Source organism: Salmo salar, chromosome ssa10 (genome assembly GCF_905237065.1).
Source record: "Salmo salar chromosome ssa10, Ssal_v3.1, whole genome shotgun sequence".
NCBI lineage: Eukaryota > Metazoa > Chordata > Actinopteri > Salmoniformes > Salmonidae > Salmo > Salmo salar.
This window is the reverse complement of record NC_059451.1, coordinates 119073694-119101047: the sequence shown is the minus strand read 5'-3', so window position 1 is coordinate 119101047 and position 27354 is coordinate 119073694. Positions and strand designations below refer to the sequence as shown.

At 46.9% G+C, this 27354-nt stretch overlaps 1 protein-coding gene across 20 annotated transcripts in view; it reads left to right on the top strand.

Moving 5' to 3' along the window:
* LOC106561741 (pleckstrin homology domain-containing family A member 5) overlaps positions 1–27354 on the top strand; it is a 248718-nt gene that overhangs the window by 131728 nt on the left and 89636 nt on the right. For 12 of the 20 annotated variants that reach the window (XM_045688504.1, XM_045688506.1, XM_045688510.1 and 9 more), the window contains 5 exons: positions 386–424; positions 8983–9000; positions 12277–12397; positions 12511–12615; positions 18657–18729. In XM_045688504.1, the coding sequence (XP_045544460.1) occupies positions 386–424; positions 8983–9000; positions 12277–12397; positions 12511–12615; positions 18657–18729 (356 nt within the window). The remainder of the gene's footprint in view (positions 1–385; positions 425–8982; positions 9001–12276; positions 12398–12510; positions 12616–18656; positions 18730–27354) is intronic. The other 8 variants (XM_045688508.1, XM_045688525.1, XM_045688518.1 and 5 more) reach the window with 4 other exon arrangements.

The following is a 27354-nucleotide window of genomic DNA, read 5'->3' as shown; positions in this document are numbered from 1 at the left end:
CCGAGCTGCCTGATTGGTGAAGTCATTTAATGTTGAGCTAAATGTAAAAGAAACATAATTTCAGAGGTTTAAAAAAACCAGAAAGGAACGATAGAAATTAGTACTTTTTTTTAGTTGGAACCATGTTCATAACTTTATTTTGCTGGTCGGAACAGTGGAACGGAACTAAAGAAAATAATGGTTCTGTTCAGAACGAAACTATTGGAAAACAATTTTGGTTCCAACCCCTGGTTTTTATGCACATTAAGGTATGAAATTGCAAGTCCAACTGTCGCACGCCCAACTGTTGCCGAGGACTGGCGTTGCCCATCCCTGCTCTAGGCAATCTCTTATAGGCTTAATGGTATCGTCATTGATTAAACATTTTTCCCCTTGTGTTTTGTAGCTTGAATTGTGGAAAAGTGGTTCGCCCAATGTTTAGAAGGTAATGTAACGTTAGGTTCAAATGGATGCTTATGTGTTACTCTAAAGTAACTGTTATGTAAAAGCACTTTTGTGTAAAGCACTGTTACATTCCTCTGTTTATGTTGTTCTGTGTTGTTTTACTAACTGTAAACCGTTTTGCCTGATGTCCTGCTAGTACTGTACAGTGTATGTTGTTGTTTGGAGTCTGGACCATATGATGTGTTCAAACAAAACTACTAACAGACAAGATCCTATCTAGGCCTGGGAAGTGCCAGGGACCTCACCATTCTATATTATCACGATACGGAGTTCCTGATACCAATATGTATTGAAATCACAATTCTATATGTATTGAAATCACAATTCTATATGTATTGAAATCACAATTCTATATGTATTGAAATCACAATTCTATATGTATTGAAATCACAATTCTATATGTATTGAAATCACAATTCTATATGTATTGAAATCACAATTCTATATGTATTGAAATCACAATTCTATATGTATTGAAATCACAATTCTATATGTATTGCGATTCGATACTGTGATTTATTTCTTTTTCTTTTTTTTGGGCGAATCGATTTTTCCCGAACATATTGCGCACAATCTGTTTGCTGTAGAGGGACAAGAGAAAGCCATAATGAAAAGGAGAAAACTTATTGTGGACATTTTGCTGATATCGTTCATTACAATAAATAACCTATAGGTGCCTACGAGAGAAAGGTGAAGTTTAAAATGAAATACTTTTGCTAATATAGGTGATTGTTGATGGGACAACTTCTAAAGAAGTAGTAATAGGTTTAAGGGTCATATAAAGAAAAAAGTAACAGTTGTTGTGTTGCAAATTAATGTTATAAATGTATCGTTATCATGATAATTCAGTCAATTTATCGTGATATGGATTTTTGCCCCTATCGCCCCGCTCTAATGCCCAAACAAAAGTCCCCAATATTAAAAGCCAATGGGATATTGTCTAACATAGAGCACGGTCATTCCAGACGTTGGTACTCGATTACTTGGGAGAATGTTCATTTATGAGAAGAAATAAATATAGGCCTATGTCTAAAATGTAATGTAATTATCTTTGAATAGTGAAATCATTTCAACTAATGCATAACCTAAATGGTGTACAAAGCCTTGCAATGCCTTGCCAGTCGCTCCTCTGTTTACTGTAGTTTAGTTAACTAGGTTAATCTCTTAGCAAACGGCTTCTTCTCCAGCCAATGCTACATTTCACCAGAAGAACAAGACGATCTTCCAGGTGGTCGGGCAGTTTTAATTGGTCCACATCGTTTTTGAAGTCTCAGAATGTGACACATAATATTACACATCCTAATATTAGAGAAGTTAACTCAGGCGTTTTGTCATACATCTGTGCTAACAATGTGTCCAACTGCATGACCATGGTAACACTTGAAGAATGTCTGGTGTTTTAATGCCCTTTCCATTCTGGACATACCACAGGCTGCACAGGTAAGACTTAACCCAGGTTCTATCACCTGCCTATTGAGCAAGTGCATACTCTTTGATTGTGGAAAGTACTGTAGTAACCTATTTGTGTGTATGCACGCATATGTGTTTTGCTTGCCTGCCGTGGGAGGGTCTGTATTTAGGATCAAGTCCCCTTGTCCAAATATTCTTTTTCATTGTGATGAAGCAAAACTGACCCTATATCCCATCAGCACTCTAAGACTGTTTGTGAACACGGGCCCTGGTTTCGTTGCTGTTTTGTTGTGAGATGATGAGCTTGAAGCAAAGTCAGAACAAAATTCTCCTGAACTAAAGCAGCTCTCATTCCCCCTTTCCACAGTCTCCCCCTTTCCACAGTCTCCCCCTTTCCACAGTCTCCCCCTTTCCACAGTCTCCCCCCTTTTCACAGTCTCCCCCTTTTCACAGTCTCCCCCTTTCCACAGTCTCCCCCTTTTCACAGTCTCCCCCTTTTCACAGTCTCCCCCTTTTCACAGTCTCCCCCTTTCCACAGTCTCCCCCTTTTCACAGTCTCCCCCTTTTCACAGTCTCCCCCTTTTTAATGAGACATGCTGTTGTGGTTGTTTTAAATTGCATTCTCAGCCAGTCAGTTCCGTTGCCTCCCTGATATGCTTCGCTGGCGGGGTAATCCCTCAACACACACACGCACACACACACACACACACACACACACACACACACACACACACACACACACACACCACCTGTGCATTCAGAAAGGCACACACACACAACACTAAGGGGCCAAGCGTGGGGGCTATCTGCCCATCCCGGACTGTCAGTTTGTGCAGAGTTAATACAGGGGCTTTGTTGGTGCTGCCTGGAGTATTTTTTGGGTGAGCACACACATACTCCTCCCTCTACATGAAGGCAGCGAGAAGTAATACTTGGTTCATGTAATGAACACGATGGGAGACAGAGAGCTGGTTTCACGTTCTGGGCGCAGCAGGTGTTTATTTGTAAAGGACCACAGGAGGAGGCAGGTAGCTGGGTCCAGGGGCAGGCAGAAGGTCATACACAGGAGGAGGCAGGTAGCTGGGTCCAGGGGCAGGCAGAAGGTCATACACAGGAGGAGGCAGGTAGCTGGGTCCAGGGGCAGGCAGAAGGTCATACACAGTAGGAGGCAGGTAGCTGGGTCCAGGGACAGGCAGAAGGTGATACACAGGAGGTCCAAAAAGGCAACAGTACAGGCAGGGACATGGCTAGTAACGTCGTCCAGGAGACCAGGCAATAGGTTGATAACAGGAAATCCGATAGGCTAAAGTACAGGCAGGGAGTAGGAAAAAGGCGTCGTTAGTGAGGCAGGCAAAAACTATCATACAAGGGAGGATAAATTACGTGAAAAACAGAGCTCCAAAAGAAGTGTCATAAAACAAACAATACCTCACAATGATGGGGTGCAAAGAACTGAACTAAATAGTGTGTGATAATCCAGCTGCACTGAGTACAGCCCAACAGCCCTGGCATTAAAACATATACACCAACTGTCTGTAGCAGAGCTCTAACAGTACTGGAATAACAGTGTTCATGATAAGGAGTGAAAATGTGTCTCGCTGCTATGCTCCTTTATACTCCTCTAGTCCAAAAAATTCAATATATAGTCTCTGAGATACACAATAGGTGTGACGAAGTAAAGCAGTGTGCCTTACAGGACAGTAGGATATGCTGCTCCTTCTAATATCTATTGTAGCATGTTGTCAGACCTAGAGGAGTTGCCAGACCTAGAGGAGTTGTCAGACCTAGAGGAGTTGTCAGACCTAGAGGAGTTGCCAGACCTAGAGGACTTCCCAGACCTAGAGGAGTTGCCAGACCTAGAGGAGTTACCAGACCTAGAGGAGTTCCCACACCTAGAGGAGTTCCCAGACCTAGAGGAGTTGCCAGACCTAGAGGAGTTACCAGACCTAGAGGAGTTGTCAGACGTAGAGGAGTTACCAGACCTAGAGGAGTTCCCACACCTAGAGGAGTTCCCAGACCTAGAGGAGTTGTCAGACCTAGAGGAGTTGCCAGACCTAGAGGACTTCCCAGACCTAGAGGAGTTGCCAGACCTAGAGGAGTTACCAGACCTAGAGGAGTTACCAGACCTAGAGGAGTTGCCAGACCTAGAGGAGTTGCCAGACCTAGAGGAGTTGTCAGACCTAGAGGAGTTGTCAGACGTAGAGGAGTTACCAGACCTAGAGGAGTTACCAGACCTAGAGGAGTTGTCAGACCTAGAGGAGTTCCCAGACCTAGAGGAGTTCCCAGACCTAGAGGAGTTACCAGACCTAGAGGAGTTCCCAGACCTAGAGGAGTTCCCAGACCTAGAGGAGTTGTCAGACCTAGAGGAGTTCCCAGACCTAGAGGAGTTCCCAGACCTAGAGGAGTTACCAGACCTAGAGGAGTTACCAGACCTAGAGGAGTTCCCAGACCTAGAGGAGTTCCCACACCTAGAGGAGTTCCCACACCTAGAGGACTTCCCAGACCTAGAGGAGTTGCCAGACCTAGAGGAGTTACCAGACCTAGAGGAGTTACCAGACCTAGAGGAGTTGCCAGACCTAGAGGAGTTGTCAGACCTAGAGGAGTTGTCAGACCTAGAGGAGTTGTCAGACCTAGAGTTGCCAGACCTAGAGGAGTTGTCAGACCTAGAGGAGTTACCAGACCTAGAGGAGTTGTCAGACCTAGAGGAGTTGCCAGACCTAGAGGAGTTGCCAGACCTAGAGGAGTTACCAGACCTAGAGGAGTTCCCAGATTTAGAGGAGTTGCCAGACCTAGAGGAGTTACCAGACCTAGAGGAGTTCCCAGACCTAGAGGAGTTGCCAGACCTAGAGGAGTTACCAGACCTAGAGGAGTTGTCAGACCTAGAGGAGTTCCCAGACCTAGAGGAGTTCCCAGACCTAGAGGAGTTACCAGACCTAGAGGAGTTGTCAGACCTAGAGGAGTTGTCAGACCTAGAGGAGTTCCCAGACCTAGAGGAGTTCCCACACCTAGAGGAGTTCCCACACCTAGAGGAGTTGCCAGACCTAGAGGAGTTCCCAGACCTAGAGGAGTTCCCAGACCTAGAGGAGTTGCCAGACCTAGAGGAGTTACCAGACCTAGAGGAGTTGTCAGACCTAGAGGAGTTGTCAGACCTAGAGGAGTTGCCAGACCTAGAGGAGTTACCAGACCTAGAGGAGTTGCCAGAACTAGTTGAGTTGCCAGACCTAGAGGAGTTACCAGACCTAGAGGAGTTGCCAGACCTAGAGGAGTTGCCAGACCTAGAGGAGTTGCCAGACCTAGAGGAGTTGCCAGACCTAGAGGAGTTGCCAGACCTAGAGGAGTTGTCAGACCTAGAGGAGTTGCCAGAACTAGTTGAGTTCCCAGACCTAGAGGAGTTACCAGACCTAGAGGAGTTGCCAGACCTAGAGGAGTTGTCAGACCTAGAGGAGTTGCCAGACCTAGAGGAGTTCCCAGACCTAGAGGAGTTCCCAGACCTAGAGGAGTTGCCAGACCTAGAGGAGTTGCCAGACCTAGAGGAGTTGCCAGACCTAGAGGAGTTGCCAGACCTAGAGGAGTTGCCAGACCTAGAGGAGTTGCCAGACCTAGAGGAGTTGCCAGACCTAGAGGAGTTCCCAGACCTAGAGGAGTTGCCAGAACTAGTTGAGTTGCCAGATTGTCGTGACAGACGAGAGATGGATGAAATTAGTGGTTTCCCAGGGTGTGTGGGGGGGGTTTCCCATGGTGTGTGGGCGGGGTCTCCCATGGTGTGTGGGCGAGGTCTCCCATGGTGTGTGGGCGTGGTCTCCCATGGTGTGTGGGCGGGGTCTCCCAGGGTGCGTGGGCGGGGTCTCCCATGGTGTGTGGGCGGGGTCTCCCATGGTGTGTGGGCGTGGTCTCCCATGGTGTGTGGGCGTGGTCTCCCAGGGTGCGTGGGCGTGGTCTCCCAGGGTGCGTGGGCGTGGTCTCCCAGGGTGCGTGGGCGTGGTCTCCCAGGGTGCGTGGGCGGGGTCTCCCAGGGTGCGTGGGCGTGGTCTCCCAGGGTGCGTGGGCGTGGTCTCCCAGGGTGCGTGGGCGTGGTCTCCCAGGGTGCGTGGGCGGGGTCTCCCAGGGTGCGTGGGCGTGGTCTCCCAGGGTGTGTGGGCGTGGTTCCACAGAAACCCGGCAGCCTGGTGAAGGCATGTACCGAAATACGTAGTTTTTTATCAATAGTTATTTCTTTAAGCAAATTTACATTGTCCTCCCCAGAGTAAAAAAACAACATAGGATCACAGAGCCCAGTGTTAGCCACAGCTAGGCTAATCCTCTTATAGTACACTACACACGGTCCCTCCACATCGTCAACAACCCAGCCCAGTGTTAGCCACAGCTAGGCTAATCCTCTTATAGGCACTACACACGGTCCCTCCACATCATCAACAACCCAGCCCAGTGTTAGCCACAGCTACGCTAATCCTCTTATAGGCACTACACACGGTCCCTCCACATCATCAACAACCCAGCCCAGTGTTAGCCACAGCTAGGCTAATCCTCTTATAGGCACTACACACGGTCCCTCCACATCATCAACAACCCAGCCCTGTTCCCCACCAGCCTGACGGTCCCTCCACATCATCAACAACCCAGCCCTGTTCCCTACCAGCCTGACAGTCCCTCCACATCATCAACAACCCAGCCCTGTTCCCCACCAGCCTGACGGTCCCTCCACATCAACAACCCAGCCCTGTTCCCCACCAGCCTGACGGTCCCTCCACATCATCAACAACCCAGCCCTGTTTCCCACCAGCCTGACGGTCCCTCCACATCATCAACAACCCAGCCCTGTTCCCCACCAGCCTGACGGTCCCTCCACATCATCAACAACCCAGCCCTGTTCCCCACCAGCCTGACGGTCCCTCCACATCATCAACAACCCAGCCCTGTTCCCCACCAGCCTGACGGTCCTCCACATCATCAACAACCCAGCCCTGTTCCCCACCAGCCTGACGGTCCCTCCACATCATCAACAACCCAGCCCTGTTTCCCACCAGCCTGACAGTCCCTCCACATCATCAACAACCCAGCCCTGTTTCCCACCAGCCTGACAGTCCCTCCACATCATCAACAACCCAGCCCTGTTTCCCACCAGCCTGACGGTCCCTCCACATCATCAACAACCCAGCCCTGTTCCCCACCAGCCTGACAGTCCCTCCACATCATCAACAACCCAGCCCTGTTCCCCACCAGCCTGACGGTCCCTCCACATCATCAACAACCCAGCCCTGTTCCCCACCAGCCTGACAGTCCCTCCACATCATCAACAACCCAGCCCTGTTCCCCACCAGCCTGACGGTCCCTCCACATCATCAACAACCCAGCCCTGTTCCCCACCAGCCTGACGGTCCCTCCACATCATCAACAACCCAGCCCTGTTCCCCACCAGCCTGACGGTCCCTCCACATCATCAACAACCCAGCCCTGTTCCCCACCAGCCTGACGGTCCCTCCACATCATCAACAACCCAGCCCTGTTCCCCACCAGCCTGACGGTCCCTCCACATCATCAACAACCCAGCCCTGTTCCCCACCAGCCTGACGGTCCCTCCACATCATCAACAACCCAGCCCTGTTCCCCACCAGCCTGACGGTCCCTCCACATCATCAACAACCCAGCCCTGTTCCCCACCAGCCTGACGGTCCCTCCACATCATCAACAACCCAGCCCTGTTCCCCACCAGCCTGACGGTCCCTCCACATCAACAACCCAGCCCTGTTCCCCACCAGCCTGACGGTCCCTCCACATCATCAACAACCCAGCCCTGTTCCCCACCAGCCTGACGGTCCCTCCACATCATCAACAACCCAGCCCTGTTCCCCACCAGCCTGACGGTCCCTCCACATCATCAACAACCCAGCCCTGTTCCCCACCAGCCTGACGGTCCCTCCACATCATCAACAACCCAGCCCTGTTCCCTACCAGCCTGACTAACATCCATCACTATAGAATTCATCAAGGGCCCCATTTGTGACCACTAATACATATTTTTAATACAGACTCCAGTTTTAATTGTCTCTCCTTTTCCTTGGAAGTATTTTCAACTTGTGCTAACTGGTTTTCACTCTGCAGTGTGAGCTGAAATATGTCGTCACCACATATTTCTGTGTGTGTGGTTCCTCTGGTGTTCATTTCTGCCTGCAGCCAGCCATAGCGTCAGCCCTCATGCGACAGCAGCAGCAGGCAATTTGACGCGTTCGTTCACAGCATTTTAATTTCAGATCCAGTAGAGTGATTATCAGCGCCCGGGTTAATTAGCAACAAAGCCCCCATCCCTCCCACATACATTCACACACCACACACACACACACTACACACACACACACACACACACACACACACACACACAGCTCAGGGCCGGAAATGGGCTACTGGCTAAATAGAGCATCAAATACAGCAATGTTGATTCATCACTTTTAATAGACAGGGCCATTTCTCCACCCCCCCCCCAGCACACTCCTTCACACACACACACACACACACACACACACACACACACCACCGACACACCATTGATTACTTTTCAGGCAGGATTTAGCCTAGGGTTAGTCCCAAAAGGCACCATGTTCCTTATATACTCAGAGAATATTTCTTATTGGGCCCTGTTCAAAGTTAGTGCACTATATAGGGAATAGGGTTCTATAGGGCCCTGGTCTAAAGTAGTACACTATGTAGAGAATAGGGTTCTATAGGGCCCTGGTCAAAAGAAGTGCACTATATAGGGCATAGGGTGCCATTTGAGACGAAGCCTTAGCTTGTCACCGGGGGCGACTGAGTGGTGAAAAAAAGTGAATAAGAGAGATGGAAGGGAGCGAGTAGAAAAAGAGGAGAGAAAGATGGAAGAAGGGAAGTGTGTCAGCTTGAGAGAGCTTTCGTTTCTGCTCTGCTGCTCAGCGTCTACAGGAATGTATCACCTTGTCCCCCATACAGGAGACTTGGAAGAATCTCACTGTTTTTAAAGGCAACAGTCACATATCTTTTGCGTTGTAATGGGATCCGTGCTCCTCCCTTTCCTCCTACATACAACAGCTATCTAGGACTATCTTAAGCTGTTGCAGCGAATGCATTTGACATCTCTTCCGTTTCTATCCAACCTCTCAGGTTTCCTTCTAAAGAAAGGTAACGGCAGACCGTCTTAAAAAAGTGCTCTTGTCTTTTATTCTGTCTTGTTTTCCTTCCCGCTTCCCTGTCATTCCATGTGTGGGTTAGTGTGCTGCATCAGACCTGCCTTCCCTGTCAGTGTCCTCTGTTCTGCACTAGAATGACCAGTAATCATGTCTCTGTTCTGCACCAGAATGACCAGTAATCATGTCTCTGTTCTGCACCAGAATGACCAGTAATCATGTCTCTGTTTCCTGTCAGTGTCCTCTGTTCTGCACTAGAATGACCAGTAATCATGTCTCTGTTCACTGTCAGTGTCCTCTGTTCTGCACCAGAATGACCAGTAATCATGTCTCTGTTTCCTGTCAGTGTCCTCTGTTCTGCACCAGAATGACCAGTAATCATGTCTCTGTTCTGCACTAGAATGACCAGTAATCATGTCTCTGTTTCCTGTCAGTGTCCTCTGTTCTGCACTAGAATGACCAGTAATCATGTCTCTGTTCACTGTCAGTGTCCTCTGTTCTGCACTAGAATGACCAGTAATCATGTCTCTGTTTCCTGTCAGTGTCCTCTGTTCTGCACTAGAATGACCAGTAATCATGTCTCTGTTCTGCACTAGAATGACCAGTAATCATGTCTCTGTTCACTGTCAGTGTCCTCTGTTCTGCACTAGAATGACCAGTAATCATGTCTCTGTTTCCTGTCAGTGTCCTCTGTTCTGCACTAGAATGACCAGTAATCATGTCTCTGTTGCCTGCTGATGAGCTATATGTTATAGAGACCCCACTAGATCTATGTGTATCGTCTTGCTAAATCATACAGTCATGTTTGGCATGACAACGACAATGCAGTAGGAGCACAAATAGATCTGGAGCCAGCTTGGCATCTACAGTATGAACCTTCCGGTATTGTATGTTGGTGTAAACCTCTTGTTGTGTCCTACCTACCTACCTACCTACCTACCTACCTACCTACCTACCTACCTACCTACCTACCTACCTACCTACCTACCTACCTACCTACCTACCTACCTACCTACCTACCTACCTACCTACCTACCTACCTACCTACCTACCTACCTACCTACCTACCTACCTGCCTACCTACCTACCTACCTACCTACCCACCCACCCACCTACCTACCTACCTACCCACCTACCTACCTGTTGTCCCACCTACCTACCTACCTACCTGTTGTCCCACCTACCTACCTACCTACCTACCCACCTACCTACCTACCTGCCCACCTACCTACCTACCTACCCACCTACCTACCTACCTACCTGCCTGCCCGACCTGACCCACCCGACCGACCGACCTGACCTACCTACCTGCCTGCCCGACCCACCCGACCGACCCGACCCACCCGACCTACCTACCCACCTACCTACCTACCTACCTACCTACCTACCTACCTACCTACCTACCTACCTACCCACCTACCTACCTACCTACCTACCTACCTACCTACCTACCTACCTACCTACCTACCTACCTACCTACCTACCTACCTACCTACCTACCTACCTACCTACCTACCTACCTACCTACCTACCTACCTGTTGTCCTACCTACCTACCCTTGTTCTGTTGAGCTAAAGCATGCAAACTACTACTCAGAATCTGAGGTTGGCATTGAAGGGTCATGAAGGGTCATTAAATAATTTGTTCTTAACTGACCTGCCTAGTTAAATAAAGGTTAAAAAAAAAGCTTCATGGATAGATAAATGGAGAGATGTGTTGGTGGATGGATGGCGGGAACAAAAGGTGGATGTATTGGGTGGTAGTAATATGTGCAGATATGGATTGGACTGTTGGGGTGTTGTACTGTAGACGGCCAGAGTGCTGTTGGAACCAGGGGTTCTGACCTTGTTCACTGACCTGAAACCGAAACCCAATATATCCAAGAGATGACAGTTTTCCTCTGCTATATTTTAGCTTTAGTCTCTTCATAGTGTCATTCCCTGAACACCACAACATTGTACCATAGCTACAGAATGTAGGCTAGGACAGAACATCTCTATGTTCATTATCTATACTGTACATCCTATTGGTCATTATCTATACTGTATATCCTATTGGTCATTATCTATACTGTATATCCTATTGGTCATTATCTATACTGTATATCCTATTGGTCATTATCTATACTGTATATCCTATTGGTCATTATCTATTCTGTATATCCTATTGGTCATTATCTATACTGTATATCCTATTGGCCATTATATATTCTGTATATCCTATTGGTCATTATCTATACGGAATATCCTATTGGTCGTTATCTATACTGTATATCCTATTGGTCATTATCTATTCTGAATATCCTATTGGTCATTATCTATTCTGTATATCCTATTGGTCATTATCTATTCTGTATATCCTATTGGTCATCATCTATACTGTATATCCTATTGGTCATCATCTGTTCAGGATATCCTATTGTGTACATACCAGGTTGTTACTATGCATATTACCTCTTCTATTACGTGTAATTATTAATTTGACTCATTATTATGGATATTGATTATAGTACTCTTAATGTTGAGGGTGCTACCACACAAGCAATCTACTGCATCTTTTATACCTGCAGTAAACTGTGAACGTGACTAATACGATTTAGTTTGATTTTGACTTGATGCCTATGGGACCAAAACCTTGCACGGTGTCCCATCTATCCTACGGGTATATATCGAAATGGGCATCGATCCCTTTTTCTTTAAACTTTACTTTGAAAAACTTTGCAGCCTTTCAGCAAGACCCACTTTGTTTTTATTAGTCAAATTGACTGCACTTAACAGTGTAGAATGACTACAGTATATCTAGACCGCCCAGGCCGGCAGGCAGTCTGTCTACAGTAGAATCTCAGCTATAATGAGATCTCAACATGACCCCTATGAATCACAAGACAATCACCCTGTCCATGTCACTGAACACTACATCTGTCTGTCTGTCTGTCTGTCTGTCTGTCTGTCTGTCTGTCTGTCTGTCTGTCTGTCTGTCTGTCTGTCTGTCTGTCTGTCTGTCTGTCTGTCTGTCTGTAACAACTGTAAATGGGTTGCTGAAGTCAGGCTGACAAATTGAGCTCCAGCAGTTTTATTCAGCAGGGATGTAGGCCAGGAATGAGTGACTCTGAGAGGCTTCCAGAAAGTTCTCAGGAAAGACAGTAGCTGGTTTTGCTTAGATTGAAGTATGTTATGTAGAACAAACATGCCTCTCTAACATGTAGAATAAGGAATCATTTGAGCCCATTTGTTTGCTCATTTTCGACCACTTTTTATTTCCTGGTGTCTAGGTCTGCCCCCAAAGCGCCACCGAATGAGAAGGAGCGTCCTCTCAGCACCATGAGTAGTGAGGCCTCCAACTACACAGACAGCTCGGACTACGCTACACACCAAAGTAGCCCCGCAGCCCGAGTGAGTCTCACACACACACACACACACACACACGAAGGGACACACTTTAATGATGTAAAGTAGTTGAACAGCAGTGTGAGTGTATCGTCATATGCCCTCTTACTCACTTTCAGCCATCAAGGTCCTCCAAAAAAATTCACAACTTTGGGAAGAGATCCAACTCGATACGGAGAAACCCCAATGCCCTGGTCGTTAAGAGTAACTGGCTTTACAAACAGGTGAGTGTATGTGGAGGGCTTTATGTAACGGTAGAGTCGCTACAGTCCATCAGTTTATGAGTAAGGGAGACAGAGATATGAAAAAGCTCCTGAACAGCTTCTATCCCCAAGCCATAAGGCTGCTGAACAGTTCATCAAATGGCCACCTGGACTATTGGCATTGACCCCCATTTGTTATGGTGCTGCTATTCTCTGTTTATTATCTATGCATAGTCACTTTACCCCTACCTATATATACAGCGCCTTCGGAAAGTATTCAGACCCCTTGATTTTTGTTACATTACAGCTTTATCCCATAAATACCCCATTAATGTTTGCAATTATATATTTTTTTAAATAATGTACATATGTATTCAGAACCTTTGCTATGAGACTTATAATTGAGCTTAGGAGCATCCTGTTTCCATTGATCATCCTTGAGATGTTTCTACAACTTGATTGGAGTACAGCTGTGCTCAATTTAATTGATTGGACAAGATTTGAAAAGGCTCACAACTGTCTATGTATGGTCCCACAGTTGACAGTGCATGTCAGAGCAAAAACCAAAGCCATGAGGTTGAAGGAATTGTCCTTAGAGCTTCGAGACAGGATTGTGTTGCGGCACAGATCTGGGGAAGGGTAACAAAACATTTCTGCCTCATCGAAGGTCTCCAAGAACACATTGGCCTCCATCATTCTTAAATGGAACTAGTTTGGAACCACTAAGACTCTTCCTAGAGCTGGCCGCCCGGCCAAACTGTGCAATCGGGGGAGAAGGGCCTTGGTCAGGGAGGTGACTCTGACAGCTCTAGAGTTCCTCTGTGGAGATGGGAGAACCTTCCAGAAGGACAACCATCTCTGTAGTACTCCACCAATCAGGCCTTTATGGTAGAGTGTCCACACAGAAGCCACTCCTCAGTAAAAGGCACATGACAGCCCGCTTGGAGTTTGCCAAAAGGCACCTAAAGAACTCTCAGACCTTGAGAAACAAGATTCTCTTGTCTGATGAAACCAAGATTGAACTCTTTGGCCTGAATGCCAAGCATCACTTCTGGAGGAAACCTGGCACCATCCCTATGGTGAAGCATGGTGGTGGCAGCATTCCCAGTGCTTGGAAGGCAGCCACAGTTTTTCCTTTATTTAAAGGGGGAGATCAAGCTGATCCTAACTGTTATAGGCCTATTTTGTCCTGTTTATCAAAAGTGTTGGGAAAACTTGTCAATAATCAACTGACTGGCTTTCTTGATGTCTGTAGTATTCTCTCTGGTTTGGAATCTGGTGTCCGCTCAGGTTATGGATGTGTCACTGCAACCTTAAAGGTTCTAAATGATGTCGCCATTGCCCTTGATTCTAAGCGAAATTGTGCTGCTATTTTTATTGCCTTGGCCAAAGCTTTTGATACGGTAGACCATTCCGTTCTTTTGTGTCGTCTAAGGAGTATTCGTGTCTCTGAGGGGTCTTTGGCCTGGTTTGCTAACTACCTCTCTCAAAGAGTGCAGTGTATAAAGTCAGAAAATCTGCTTTCTCAGCCACTGCCTGTCACCAAGGGAGTACCCCAATGCTCAATCCTAGGCCCCACGCTCTTCTCAATTTACATCAACAACATAGCTCGGGCAGTAGGAAGCTCTCTCATCCATTTATATGCAGATGATACAGTCTTATACTCAGCTGGCCCCTCCTCGGATGTTGTGTTAAATGCTCTACAACAAAGCTTTCTTAGTGTCCAACAAGCTTTCTCTACCCTTAACCTTGTTCTGAACACCTCCAAAACAAAGGTCATGTTGTTTGGTAAGAAGAATGCCCCTCTCCCCACAGGTGTGATTACTACCTCTGAGGGTTTAGAGCTTGAGGTAGTCACCTCATACAAGTACTTGGGAGTATGGCTAGACGGTACACTGTCCTTCTCTCAGCACATATCAAAGCTGCAGGCTAACTTTAAATCTAGACTTGGTTTCCTCTATTGTAATCGCTCCTCTTTCACCCCAGCTGCCAAACTAACCCTGATTCAGATGACCATCCTACCCATGCTAGATTATGGAAACATAATTTATAGATCGGCAGGTAAGGGTGCTCTCGAGTGGCTAGATGTTCTTTACCATTCGGCCATCAGACTTGCCACCAATGCTCCTTATAGGACACATCACTGCACTCTCTACTCCTCTGTAAACTGGTCATCTCTGTATACCCGTCGCAAGACCCACTGGTTGATGCTTATTTATAAAACTCTCTTAGGCCTCACTCCCCCCTACCTGAGATATCTACTGCAGCCCTCTTCCTCCACATACAACACCCGTTCTGCCAGTCACATTCTGTTAAAGGTCCCCAAAGCACACACATCCCTGGGTCGCTCCTCTTTTCAGTTCGCTGCAGCTAGCGATTGGAACGAGCTGCAACAAACACTCAAACTAGACAGTTTTATCTCAATCTCTTCATTCAAAGACTCAATCATGGACACTCTTACTGACACTTACTTGTGGCTGCTTTGCGTGATGGTTGTCTCTACCTTCTTGCCCTTTGTGCTGTTGTCTGTGCCCAATAATGTTTGTACCCTGTTTTCTGCTGCTACCATGTTGTGTTGCTACCATGCTGTGTTTTCATGTGTTGCTGCCTTGCTATGTTGTTGTCTTAGGTCTCTCTTTATGTAGTGTTGTGTTGTCTCTCTTGTTGTGATGTGTGTTTTGTCCTATATTTATGTTGTATTTAAAAAATATGTATATATTCCCAGGCCCCTGTCCCCGCAGGAGGCCTTTTTCCTTTTGGTAGGCCGTCATTGTAAATAAGAATTTTTCCTTAACTTGCCTAGTTAAATAAAGGTTAAATAAAACAGAAAAAAATAAAAAAATCATGCTGTGGGGATGTTTTTCAGCGGCAGGGACTGAGAGACGAGACAAGATCTAGGCAAAGATAAACGGAGCAAAGTACAGAGAGATCCTTGATGAAAACTCTCTCCAGTGTGCTCAGAACCTCAGACTGGGGGCGAAGGTTCACCTTCCAACAGGACAGCGACCCTAATCACACAGCCAAGAGAATGCAGGAGTGTCTTGAACCCAAAATCAAATCAAAATCCAACCTGATCGAACATCTGTAGAGAGACCTGAAAATAGCTGTGTAGCAACGCTCCCCATCCAACCTGACAGAGCTGGAGAGGATCTGCAGAGAAGAAATGGGAGAAACTCCTTAAATCTGCCAAGCTTGTAGCGTCATACCCAAGAAGACTCGAGGCTGTAATTGCTGCCAAAGGTGCTTCAACAAAGTACTGAGTAAATGTGATATTTCCGTAATTTTTTTAAATTTTTTTATAAATGAGCAAAAATGTCTGAAATCCAGTTTTTGCTTCTTCATTGGTATTGTGTGCAAATTGATGAGAGGGAAAAAACAATGTAATACATTTTAAAATAAGGCTGTCACCTAACAAAATGGAGAAAAAGTCAAGGGGCCTGAATACTTCCCGAAGGCACTGTTCATATTACCTCAATTACCTCGACTAACCCACACATTGACTCAGTACCAAAAGTAGTGCACTATATAGGGAATAGTGTGTCATTTGGGATGCCCAGCCCATGCTGTATTACTAGCAGTGTGTGATCTGTCCGACAAACATGACGGTTTGAGAATAGAATGGTACCTCGTCCATGAACATATTCAAAGCACCGGCAAGACATTCTGGGAAGGAATGTCACAGGGGAGCTGGGATGGTGGTGGATTGTATTACTGGAACAAATACATCTCAATACTGTCATGTTCAAATACATATACCACCAGGACTGTATATGTTCAAATGTACTGGGGGCGTATGTGTGATATGTTTTGTAGTGTAATGTCACCAGAACCAACCAATCACACCCCAGAGGCAAGTGTAGAGATAAAGAAACTTTTTTTATGGCTGAGGACTTTCCTCTTAAACTAAATGGCTTTAAGAACGGGCATGAGTGTGGTTAAAATCACTCTGTGTCCGTGCTGGTTACAGAATGTAGTCCTAGATTCTAGTTCTGGAATCCTACATTAAGGAATTTAGAGTTTAAAGAAGGAGAATATCACTCAGTTTTCCAATAGAGAGAACAGAACCGAGGCCGTCCTTGTCCTCTCCTTCACTCCTAGGTTTTATTAAGAGAAGTCTACACAATCAAATAACATTCAGCTCAGACAACCATACATAGACATGCCACCAGGGGTCTCTTCACAATCCCCAAGTCCAAAACAAATGCACAGCAGTGCACGGTATTATACAGAGCCATGATCACGTGGATATCCCTTCCAATCTCCAATTACTCAAGCGAAGAGGAGAATTACCAAAAATAAATAAATTAAACGTGTCATGGGACTGAGGGACTGTGAGGGGACATGCACACAGACACACTAACACTGATACACACAGACACACTAACACTGATACACACAGACACACTAACACTGATACACACAGACACACTAACACTGATACACACAGACACACTAACACTGATACACACATTATTTGTTGTTATTTTTGTATTGTTTGTATGTAGTTGTATTTTAAATGTGTGTCTATCAGTGTTTAGATGCTTGTCATGTTGTGTGTTTTGTGGACCACAGGAAGAGTAGCTGCTGCTTCGGCAAAAGCTAATGGGGATCCTAGTATACCAATAAACCTCTCCCACACCCCGTTCCCCTCCCTCACCTCACTCTTCCTCTCCCTCACCCCCTTCCTCTCCCCTACCCCGCCCCTCCCTCACCTCCCTCTTCCTCTCCCTCACCTCCCTCTTCCTCTCCCTCACCCCGTTCCTCTCCCCCACCCTCTTCCTCTCCCTCACCCCGTTCCTCTCCCCCACCCCGTTCATCTCCCCCACCCCGTTCCCCTCCCTCACCCCTTCCTCTCCCTCACCCCGTTCCTCTCCCTCACCCCCTTCCTCTCCCCCCACCCCGTTCCCCTCCCTCACATCCCTCTTCCTCTCCCCCACCCCGTTCCTCTCCCACAACCCGTTTCTCTCCCTCACCCGCAACCCGTTCCCCTCCCTCTCCCTCACCCTGTTCCCCTCCCCCTTCCTTTCCCTCACCTCCCTCTTCTTCTCCCTCACCCCATTTCACCTCCCTCACCTTCCTCTCCCTCACCCCATTCCCTTCCCTCACCTCCCGCTTCCTCTCCCTCACCACATTCCCCTCCCTCACCTCCCTCTTCCTCTCCCTCACCCTGTTCCCCTCCTTCACCTCCCTCTTCCTCCTCCATCCCCTCTCCCTCACCCCATTCACTTACTCTCCCCTCCCTCACCCCACTCACTTCCTCTCCCTTCCTTCCCTCCCTCGCTCACCCCTCCCCTCCCGCCCTCACCCCTTCTCCCCTCCTTCACCCCCTCTTCCTCCCCATTCTCTCTCCTTCCACACCCACTCAGTTACAATTTATTTTTCATAACTGTGTTTGTGTATTACAGGAGGTTGGTGGCATCTTAATTGGGTAGGACAGGCTCGTGATAATGGCTGGAGCAGAATATGTGGAATGGTATCAAACACATCAGACACATGGTTTCCATGGTTTCCATTTGTTTGATGCCATTCCGTTTGCTCCGTTCCAGCCATTATAATGAGCTGTCGTCCCCTCAGCAGCCTCCACTGGTGTGTCTGTGAACAATACAGAACAATACAATACAATGCTCCCTGTCTTACGGGAACGGTGTTTTCCTTGTAATCACATCTGGAGTGTACAACAGTCTTTATTTGTCTTCTTCATCTTGTACCATGAACTAAATCATACGTCCCTCTGAACAGCAGATGACTGTCTGGTGATCCTGGCTTCTAGCCTTTAGAACGAGAAAAAAATCTGAAAATCTCAACATTGAAGACCTTTGTCTTTTTATATTCGTTGCTAACCAGCATCAATAAAGTTAGTGTCTACAGAAGGTGGGGTAGTTTCTCAACCCTTTCCTTGGGGATCCACAGCCATTCCATATATTCAACTATTTAATCAAGCGTTTGACTACTTGTTAAAAGAAGAGCTAGTTCAGGGTTACAACAACATTGTGAAATATTTTGGGGGTTTATGTCCTCATAAAGACATAGTTTGTGACTGTCTGTTTCTGTTGTTGTTTCAGGACAGCACGGGGATGAAGCTATGGAAGAAGAGGTGGTTTGTGCTGTCTGATATGTGTCTGTACTACTACAGAGGTGAGTGATGTCCGTGTACCCGAACACCAAACAGAGATATGTTTTTGCGTGATATTCCAAATGCCTGTATTGCAAGTATATCAAATGTATTTTTTATAATTGTTTTATTTTATGAGCGTTTTTATGTCCTCTTGTTGTCATTTCCTTCGCTCCTTCTGTGCTGTGTGCACCTTCCCGTTTACACCAGAGATGTGTATATCATGACAAGATGCTCATGTCTCCACCCTATCAATGGGAGTTGTTGTCCCAAAGGCGGGAAGGCAAGTGACAAGCATAGGTCCAAAATAAATCAATAGAAACACATGGGGCTTATTTTGGACAGATGTTGGTGAGTGAAACATCTCGCTTTGTCTCTTCCTCTCTGTTTCCACAGACACACCAAGCCACTCCCCCTGCCACTCATGCTGACAAAGTTGAAAGATCAATTGTCCCTTTCTGACAGGCGATTTAGACTCACTATTTGCATTTGAGGTTTGGTCCAATAGAATGGGTCATATGGACACCACGGAGACATTATTATACTGTAATAGAGGAGAAGTTAGCCTTAATAATGATACCCTTTTTATGTCTCAACTCCTCAAATTGCTCGCAATAACAGACACGACTAAAACATGAGTATCAATGAACATTTATTCAGGAAAATGAATACTCAGTTTGTTATGTGCAGCATTGTGGCACCACGTACCACTAGCAGCATTTTAGCCACAGACTGTTATCCTCGCTGTATGTGTTTTATAATTGTCCAATAAGCATAAAACACAGTTATATAAGATATGTGCAACAAGGTAGGCCACTTGATTTCAACATCTGAACAAAGTGGACAGGCTAGCATGTTGTTCAAACAGTTGGAGATGGACAGAAGGGTGGGTTCATAACAATTCAACTGTTCTACCTTGTTAGATAGCAGATAGATCCTTGTTAGATAGCAGATAGAGCCTTGTTAGCTAGCAGATAGAGCCTTGTTAGCTAGCAGATAGATCCTTGTTAGCTAGCAGATAGATCCTTGTTAGCTAGCAGATAGATCCTCGTTAGCTAGCAGATAGATCCTTGTTAGCTAGCAGATAGATCCTTGTTAGCTAGCAGATAGATCCTTGTTAGCTAGCAGATAGATCCTTGTTAGCTAGCAGATAGATCCTCGTTAGCTAGCAGATAGATCCTCGTTAGCTAGCAGATAGATCCTTGTTAGCTAGCAGATAGATCCTTGTTAGCTAGCAGATAGAGCCTCGTTAGCTAGCAGATAGATCCTCGTTAGCTAGCAGATAGATCCTCGTTAGCTAGCAGATAGATCCTCGTTAGCTAGCAGATAGATCCTCGTTAGCTAGCAGATAGATCCTTGTTAGCTAGCAGATAGATCCTTGTTAGCTAAACTTGAAATATAAAGATTAGCTGGCTAATGGCTAATCATTAAAAGAACCATACATTATGCATGGTTCTGGTTAAATTTGTAACTAAAAGGGAAATTTCATAAACAGACTTGAAAGCCAGATCAGTGATTATTGCTAAAAAGCAGGTTCAACTATTTTGATAAAATAATACAATGATTAGTGGGTCTGATGGTTGTGGAAGGTTTATATTTAGCCTGGGTATAACTTCACACGTCCTGAATTCATTATAATATATGCAGTGTATTTTACCTTTAATTGTACAACAACGCTTATATAGAGAAAAAAAATAATAATAATTAAAAAACGAGCAGTACGTATATCGTAAATCGCCCATAAGTCTGAAAAAAACAGAGACGTGATTTTTAGGCCCTAATCGCCCAGTCTGTACAACCTTGATTCCCTGAAGGATGGAATAACAACACTCAGCTATGGTGTGTTTTTCCCATGTTGTATTGAGTCAACAGACCGAAAGGGAATCTGTGAATTTGTGGTACAGAAGAGGCATTTTGTTCATGGTTTCTTGAATCTATTAACAGCCATGTCTACGGCCACCTGTGGTGTGACCTTCACATTTCTTCCTGGTGTTGTGATGCTGCCGTTTAGCCATGTCTCTGTGTTTATAGCATAGCTTTGTAACACATGCATGCACACACAGACACACACACTCGACAATGGCAAAAGTCAGTCAAGCGCTTCGATGGGGGCACAGAGTTCATGACCTCTATGCCGGTCCTCCACTCTGCGGACGTGTAAACACCGCTCCCCACTCCCCCATGTCTGTCTGGCCACAGCATTTTTCACTGCTCGCCACCCAGGGTTTTGTCTGTCAGGGACTGAAAGGGAAAGCGGAGGGAGGGCAGACAGACATCAGGAATAACACAGATGTGTCATCGTAGTGCTCAGCATAATGATGTATGTCCACACAAAAGAGAGCAGCTATCTGTCTGGACGGGCTTCAGGTCACAGTTACAGCTTGACTCTAGAGCCAACGGCAGACCGATGTGCAGTCCCCATTCGTATGGTACTGGCTCTGATATCTTCTTTCTACATTGTCCTTTGTAGCACAGCTCCAGTAACTATGATGGATGCGTAACCAGGCCAGCCCAGTACAGCTTGGTTTGGCTCGGCTTAGTTGTGTGAAAAGGACCTTCTGTACTGTAGCTACTTACACCGGATCATTAATTTACAGCCAGTGTGGCCTTTTTGGGAGGAGAGAGACTCTCAAACTCTCTGAACAGCTGTGTCAATATTTCATGGATCTGACCATTTGTAGAGCGTGAGAGAGATCTAGTCAATAGCAGATCAAACAGAGAGCCAGTAGCACATGTTGTGCTGCTGATCCCTTTTGGCCGGACACTATGAGAGAAGGAGGAAGCCCCATTTTAATCATTGTGTTTATGAACAGAAAACCCCCCAATGTGGACTGGGACACTGACAGAGAAGCAGGGAAAGAGATTATCTTTCCTGCACGCTTCCTTGCCCTGGAATCGTGAAGGGCCCTCGATGAAGGGCAGGTGACAGCCGATTGACCCTGTCTGCCGACCGGTCAATGCGCTGCAGTCTGCACTTGCAGCGGGCACACGCAGACCCAAACCAGACAGTGATGGAGGAGGTGAAGATGGACTCAACGAATGATGCGTAAAACCGGATCAGGATTGACTGGGAGATTTAGAGGTTTTTCAGCTGCTGCAAATAGTACATCAGCTGGTGTGCCTTCTTGTTGACCGCTGTGATGCTGTCCTCCCGCTAGAGGATGTGATACTGTCCTCCCGCTAGAGGCTGTGATGCTGTCCTCCCGCTAGAGCCTGTGATACTGTCCTCCCACTAGAGGCTGTGATGCTGTCCTCCCGCTAGAGCCTGTGATGCTGTCCTCCCACTAGAGGCTGTGATGCTGTCCTCCCGCTAGAGCCTGTGATGCTGTCCTCCCACTAGAGGCTGTGATACTGTCCTCCCGCTAGAGGCTGTGATGCTGTCCTCCCGCTAGAGCCTGTGATACTGTCCTCCCGCTAGAGGCTGTGATGCTGTCCTCCCGCTAGAGGCTGTGATGCTGTCCTCCCGCTAGAGGCTGTGATGCTGTCCTCCCGCTAGAGCCTGTGATGCTGTCCTCCCACTAGAGGCTGTGATGCTGTCCTCCCGCTAGAGCCTGTGATGCTGTCCTCCCACTAGAGGCTGTGATGCTGTCCTCCCGCTAGAGGCTGTGATGCTGTCCTCCCGCTAGAGCCTGTGATACTGTCCTCCCACTAGAGGCTGTGATGCTGTCCTCCCGCTAGAGGATGTGATACTGTCCTCCCGCTAGAGGCTGTGATGCTGTCCTCCCGCTAGAGCCTGTGATACTGTCCTCCCACTAGAGGCTGTGATGCTGTCCTCCCGCTAGAGCCTGTGATGCTGTCCTCCCACTAGAGGCTGTGATGCTGTCCTCCCGCTAGAGCCTGTGATGCTGTCCTCCCGCTAGAGGCTGTGATACTGTCCTCCCGCTAGAGGCTGTGATGCTGTCCTCCCGCTAGAGCCTGTGATACTGTCCTCCCACTAGAGGCTGTGATGCTGTCCTCCCGCTAGAGCCTGTGATGCTGTCCTCCCACTAGAGGCTGTGATGCTGTCCTCCCGCTAGAGCCTGTGATGCTGTCCTCCCACTAGAGGATGTGATACTGTCCTCCCGCTAGAGGCTGTGATGCTGTCCTCCCGCTAGAGCCTGTGATACTGTCCTCCCACTAGAGGCTGTGATGCTGTCCTCCCGCTAGAGCCTGTGATGCTGTCCTCCCACTAGAGGCTGTGATGCTGTCCTCCCGCTAGAGGCTGTGATGCTGTCCTCCCGCTAGAGGCTGTGATGCTGTCCTCCCGCTAGAGCCTGTGATGCTGTCCTCCCGCTAGAGCCTGTGATGCTGTCCTCCCGCTAGAGCCTGTGATGCTGTCCTCCCGCTAGAGCCTGTGATGCTGTCCTCCCGCTAGAGGCTGTGATGCTGTCCTCCCGCTAGGGTCTGTGATGCTGTCCTCCCGCTAGAGGCTCTGATGCTGTCCTCCCGCTAGAGCCTGTGATGCTGTCCTCCCACTAGAGGATGTGATGCTGTCCTCCCACTAGAGGCTGTGATGCTGTCCTCCCACTAGAGGCTGTGATGCTGTCCTCCCGCTAGAGGCTGTGATGCTGTCCTCCCGCTAGGGGCTGTGATGCTGTCCTCCCGCTAGGGGCTGTGATGCTGTCCTCCCGCTAGAGCCTGTGATGCTGTCCTCCCGCTAGAGCCTGTGATGCTGTCCTCCCGCTAGAGCCTGTGATGCTGTCCTCCCGCTAGAGCCTGTGATGCTGTCCTCCCGCTAGAGCCTGTGATGCTGTCCTCCCGCTAGAGCCTGTGATGCTGTCCTCCCGCTAGAGCCTGTGATGCTGTCCTCCCGCTAGAGGCTGTGATGCTGTCCTCCCGCTAGAGTCTGTGATGCTGTCCTCCCGCTAGAGGCTGTGATGTTGTCCTCCCATTAGAAACTGTGATGCTGTCCTCCCATTAGAGGATGTGATGCTGTCCTCCCACTAGAGGCTGTGATGCTGTCCTCCCACTAGGGGCTGTGATACTGTCCTCCCGCTAGAGGATGTGATGCTGTTCTCCCGCTAGAGGCTGTGATGCTGTCCTCCCACTAGAGGCTGTGATGCTGTCCTCCCACTAGAGGCTGTGATGCTGTCCTCCCGCTAGAGGCTGTAATGCTGTCCTCCCGCTAGGGGCTGTGATGCTGTCCTCCCACTAGGGGCTGTGATACTGTCCTCCCGCTAGAGGATGTGATGCTGTTCTCCCGCTAGAGGCTGTGATGCTGTCCTCCCACTAGAGGCTGTGATGCTGTCCTCCCACTATGGGCTGTGATGCTGTCCTCCCGCTAGAGGCTGTAATGCTGTCCTCCCGCTAGAGGCTGCGATGCTGTCCTCCCATTAGAGGCTGTCCTCCCATTAGAGGGAGGAAGTTGAATGATTCAGCCGTGCTAACCCCCAGGAAGTTGATTGATTCAGCCGTGTTAACCCCCAGGAAGTTGATTGATTCAATAGTGTTCCACCACCCAAAGGACATCCAGCCAACTTGACACAACTGTGGGAAGCATTGGAGTCAACATGGGCGAGCATCCCTGTGGAACGCTTTCCACACATTGTAGAGTCCATGCCCTGATGAATTGAGGCTGTTCTGATGGCAAGGGGGGGGGGGGGTGCAACTCAATATTAGGAAGGTGTTCCTAGTGTTTGGTACACTCAGTGTACAATGTAAGCAAAGTTAGAAATGATCTGTTTGGACTTCTTGGGTTAAATTATTTGTAATTATGTTCTGGCCAACGGACCATCTGCTCAAGAGAAAATTGACCCGCGGCTGAATCTAGTTGATGATCCCTGGTGTAGAGTGACTAGAGGTGAGAGCATGAATCTAGTTGATGATCCCTGGTGTAGAGTGACTAGAGGTGAGAGCATGAATCTAGTTGATGATCCCTGGTGTAGAGTGACTAGAGGTGAGAGCATGAATCTAGTATAATGATCCCTGGTGTAGAGTGACTAGAGGTGAGAGCATGAATCTAGTTGATGATCCCTGGTGTAGAGTGACCAGAGGTGAGAGCATGAATCTAGTTGATGATCCCTGGTGTAGAGTGACCAGAGGTGAGAGCATGAATCTAGTTGATGATCCCTGGTGTAGAGTGACTAGAGGTGAGAGCATGAATCTAGTTGATGATCCCTGGTGTAGAGTGACTAGAGGTGAGAGCATGAATCTAGTATAATGATCCCTGGTGTAGCATAAAGAGTCCGAAATATGTTTTTCCCAGCTTCACGTGTTGCGTCTTGTTTGTCTGTAAGTCAGTGATCCATCTTGACAGATGCAGCTGGACACGTTCAACTGGGAGAGTTTGTGTTGTAGCAGTTCTGGGATGATGGTTTTAAATGCAGAGCTGTAGTTCACCAACGATAACCTTGGAAATATGTCTTTGGGTTATCGAGGTGTTTGAAGATGTAGTGCAGATAACGTGACATCAAACACACAGAAGCCTTTTGAACAGCAGCAGGTCATATCCTGACATACAGTATGGCTGTGTCCCAAATGGCACCCTATTCCCTACATAATGCTCTATGGACCCTGGTCAAAAGTAGTGCGCTATGAAAGGAATATGGTGACATGGAAACCTACTACAGTGGCTTCAGGAAATATTCCAATTTTTCCAAGATTTTGTTGAGTTACAGCCTGAATTTAAAATTGATAAAATTTTGATTTTTTTGGGGGTCGCTTGGCCTACATACAATACCCCATAATGTCAAAGAGGAATTATGTTCTTCAAAATTTGTACTAATGAATAAAAAATGAAAAGCTGAAATGTCTTGAGTCAATAAGTATTCAAGCCTTTTGTTATGGCAAGCGTAAATAAGTAAACATGTGCTTAACAAGTCACATAAGAAGTCACATGCACTCTGTGTGCAATGATAGTCTTTCATAAATCCGGTTAAACACTATCTAATTTCTGTACCCCACACATGAAGTTATCTGTAAGGTCCCTCAGTCGAGCAGTGAATTCAACCAGAAACACCAGGGAGGTTTTCCAATGCCTCGCAAAAAGTGCACCTATTGGATGGGTAAAAAAAATTTTAAAAGCAGACATTGAATATCCCTTTGAGCATGGTGAAGTTATTAATTACACTTTGGATGGTGTATCAATACACCCAGTCACTACAAAGATACAGGCGTCCTTCCCAACTCAGTTGCCGGAAGGAAACTGCTCAGGGATTTCACCATGAGGCCAATGGTCACTAAAAACAGTTTGAGTTTAAAGGGATACTTTGTCATTTTGAAGCCCTTTATCTATTTCCCCAGGGTCAAATTAACTCTTGGATACTATTTGTATGTCTCTGTGTCCTGTATGAAGGAAGTTAGAGGTAGTTTCGTGAGCCAATGCTAAGTAGCGTTAGCGCAATGACTGGAAGTCTATGGGTATCTGCTAGCACTCTTCATATTTTCAAGCATGGCAGTGGCTGCATCATGTTATGGGTATGCTTGTCATCAGCAGAAACGGAATAAAGGTAAGAACAGGCAAAATCCTAGAGGAAAACCTGGTTCAGTCTGCTTTCCAACAGACACTGGGAGACAAATTCACCTATCAGCAGGACAATAACCTAAAACACAAGGAGAAATATACGCTGAAGTTGCTTCCCAAGACATCATTGAGTGGCGTAGTTACAGTTTTGACTTAAATCGGCTAGAAAATCTATGGCAAGACTTGAAAATGTCTGTCGAGCAATGATCAACAACTAACTAGACGGAGCTTGAAGAATTTAAAAAAATTATATTGTACAATCCAGGTGTCCAAAGCTCTTAGAGACATACCCAGAAAGACTCACAGCTGTAATCGCTGCCAAAGATGATTCGAACATTATTAACCCAGGGGGTTTATTTTTATTTATTTACAAATGTTCAAATCTTTTTTTACACTGACAGAGTATTTTGTGTAAACCATTGACAGAAAATGACAATTAAATTAATTTTAATGTAAAAAACAAAAGTATGAAAAGGGTTGTAGTTTGTGAAGGATGTTTATAGTCTAGGGTCTATATGTATCTGCATAAAGACTTAGTCCTAGATGGGCCACTCACTGCGCCTACTGGTGGCCAAGATAGGAATGTAACAACAAATTTATGTAAATGACAGATGAGATTTAATCCCCAGTTTATTCCATTAGATTAGTCTATTATTAAGTGGGGTATTGCAGCTTTACGGCTGTTAATATCACCGTGGGACTTTAAAAACTACTGTTCATTTTAGAGGAGTATTGCAGCTTTCATATCAATGATTTCTGAGCCTAAATTCAGCTATAATCTAATGAACAGTATCTAGCCACTATAAAGAGAGGGCTGAGGCTATATTATAGGATCATAACCGTTTGAAATCTCATTTGCTGCACTTTGCTGCCTTATCTCCTGTGGCTCAGGCTAACCCAGGTAGGTATGTGTGAATACAAGTGTTGGTGAATAAATCAGAGGAGAGCCCAGAGGGGGAGGAAGGTTGGAGAGGAGGCGGAGGGATGGAGAGAGAGAAAGAGGCTGAGAGGGAGAGAACGATGGAGAGCAGAACAGGCTGGAGGAAACAGATATATCCTGGAGCCAGGCCTCAGTGGGAGCTGCAGGACAGCCAGCTTTCTTCCTACTTCCTGTTCTGTATGGTATTGTACCAACTGGAGGCCACACAGAGTTCAGCTACCTGAACATCTCCACCTCTCAGCCTCGGTCTACATACAAACTACTCAA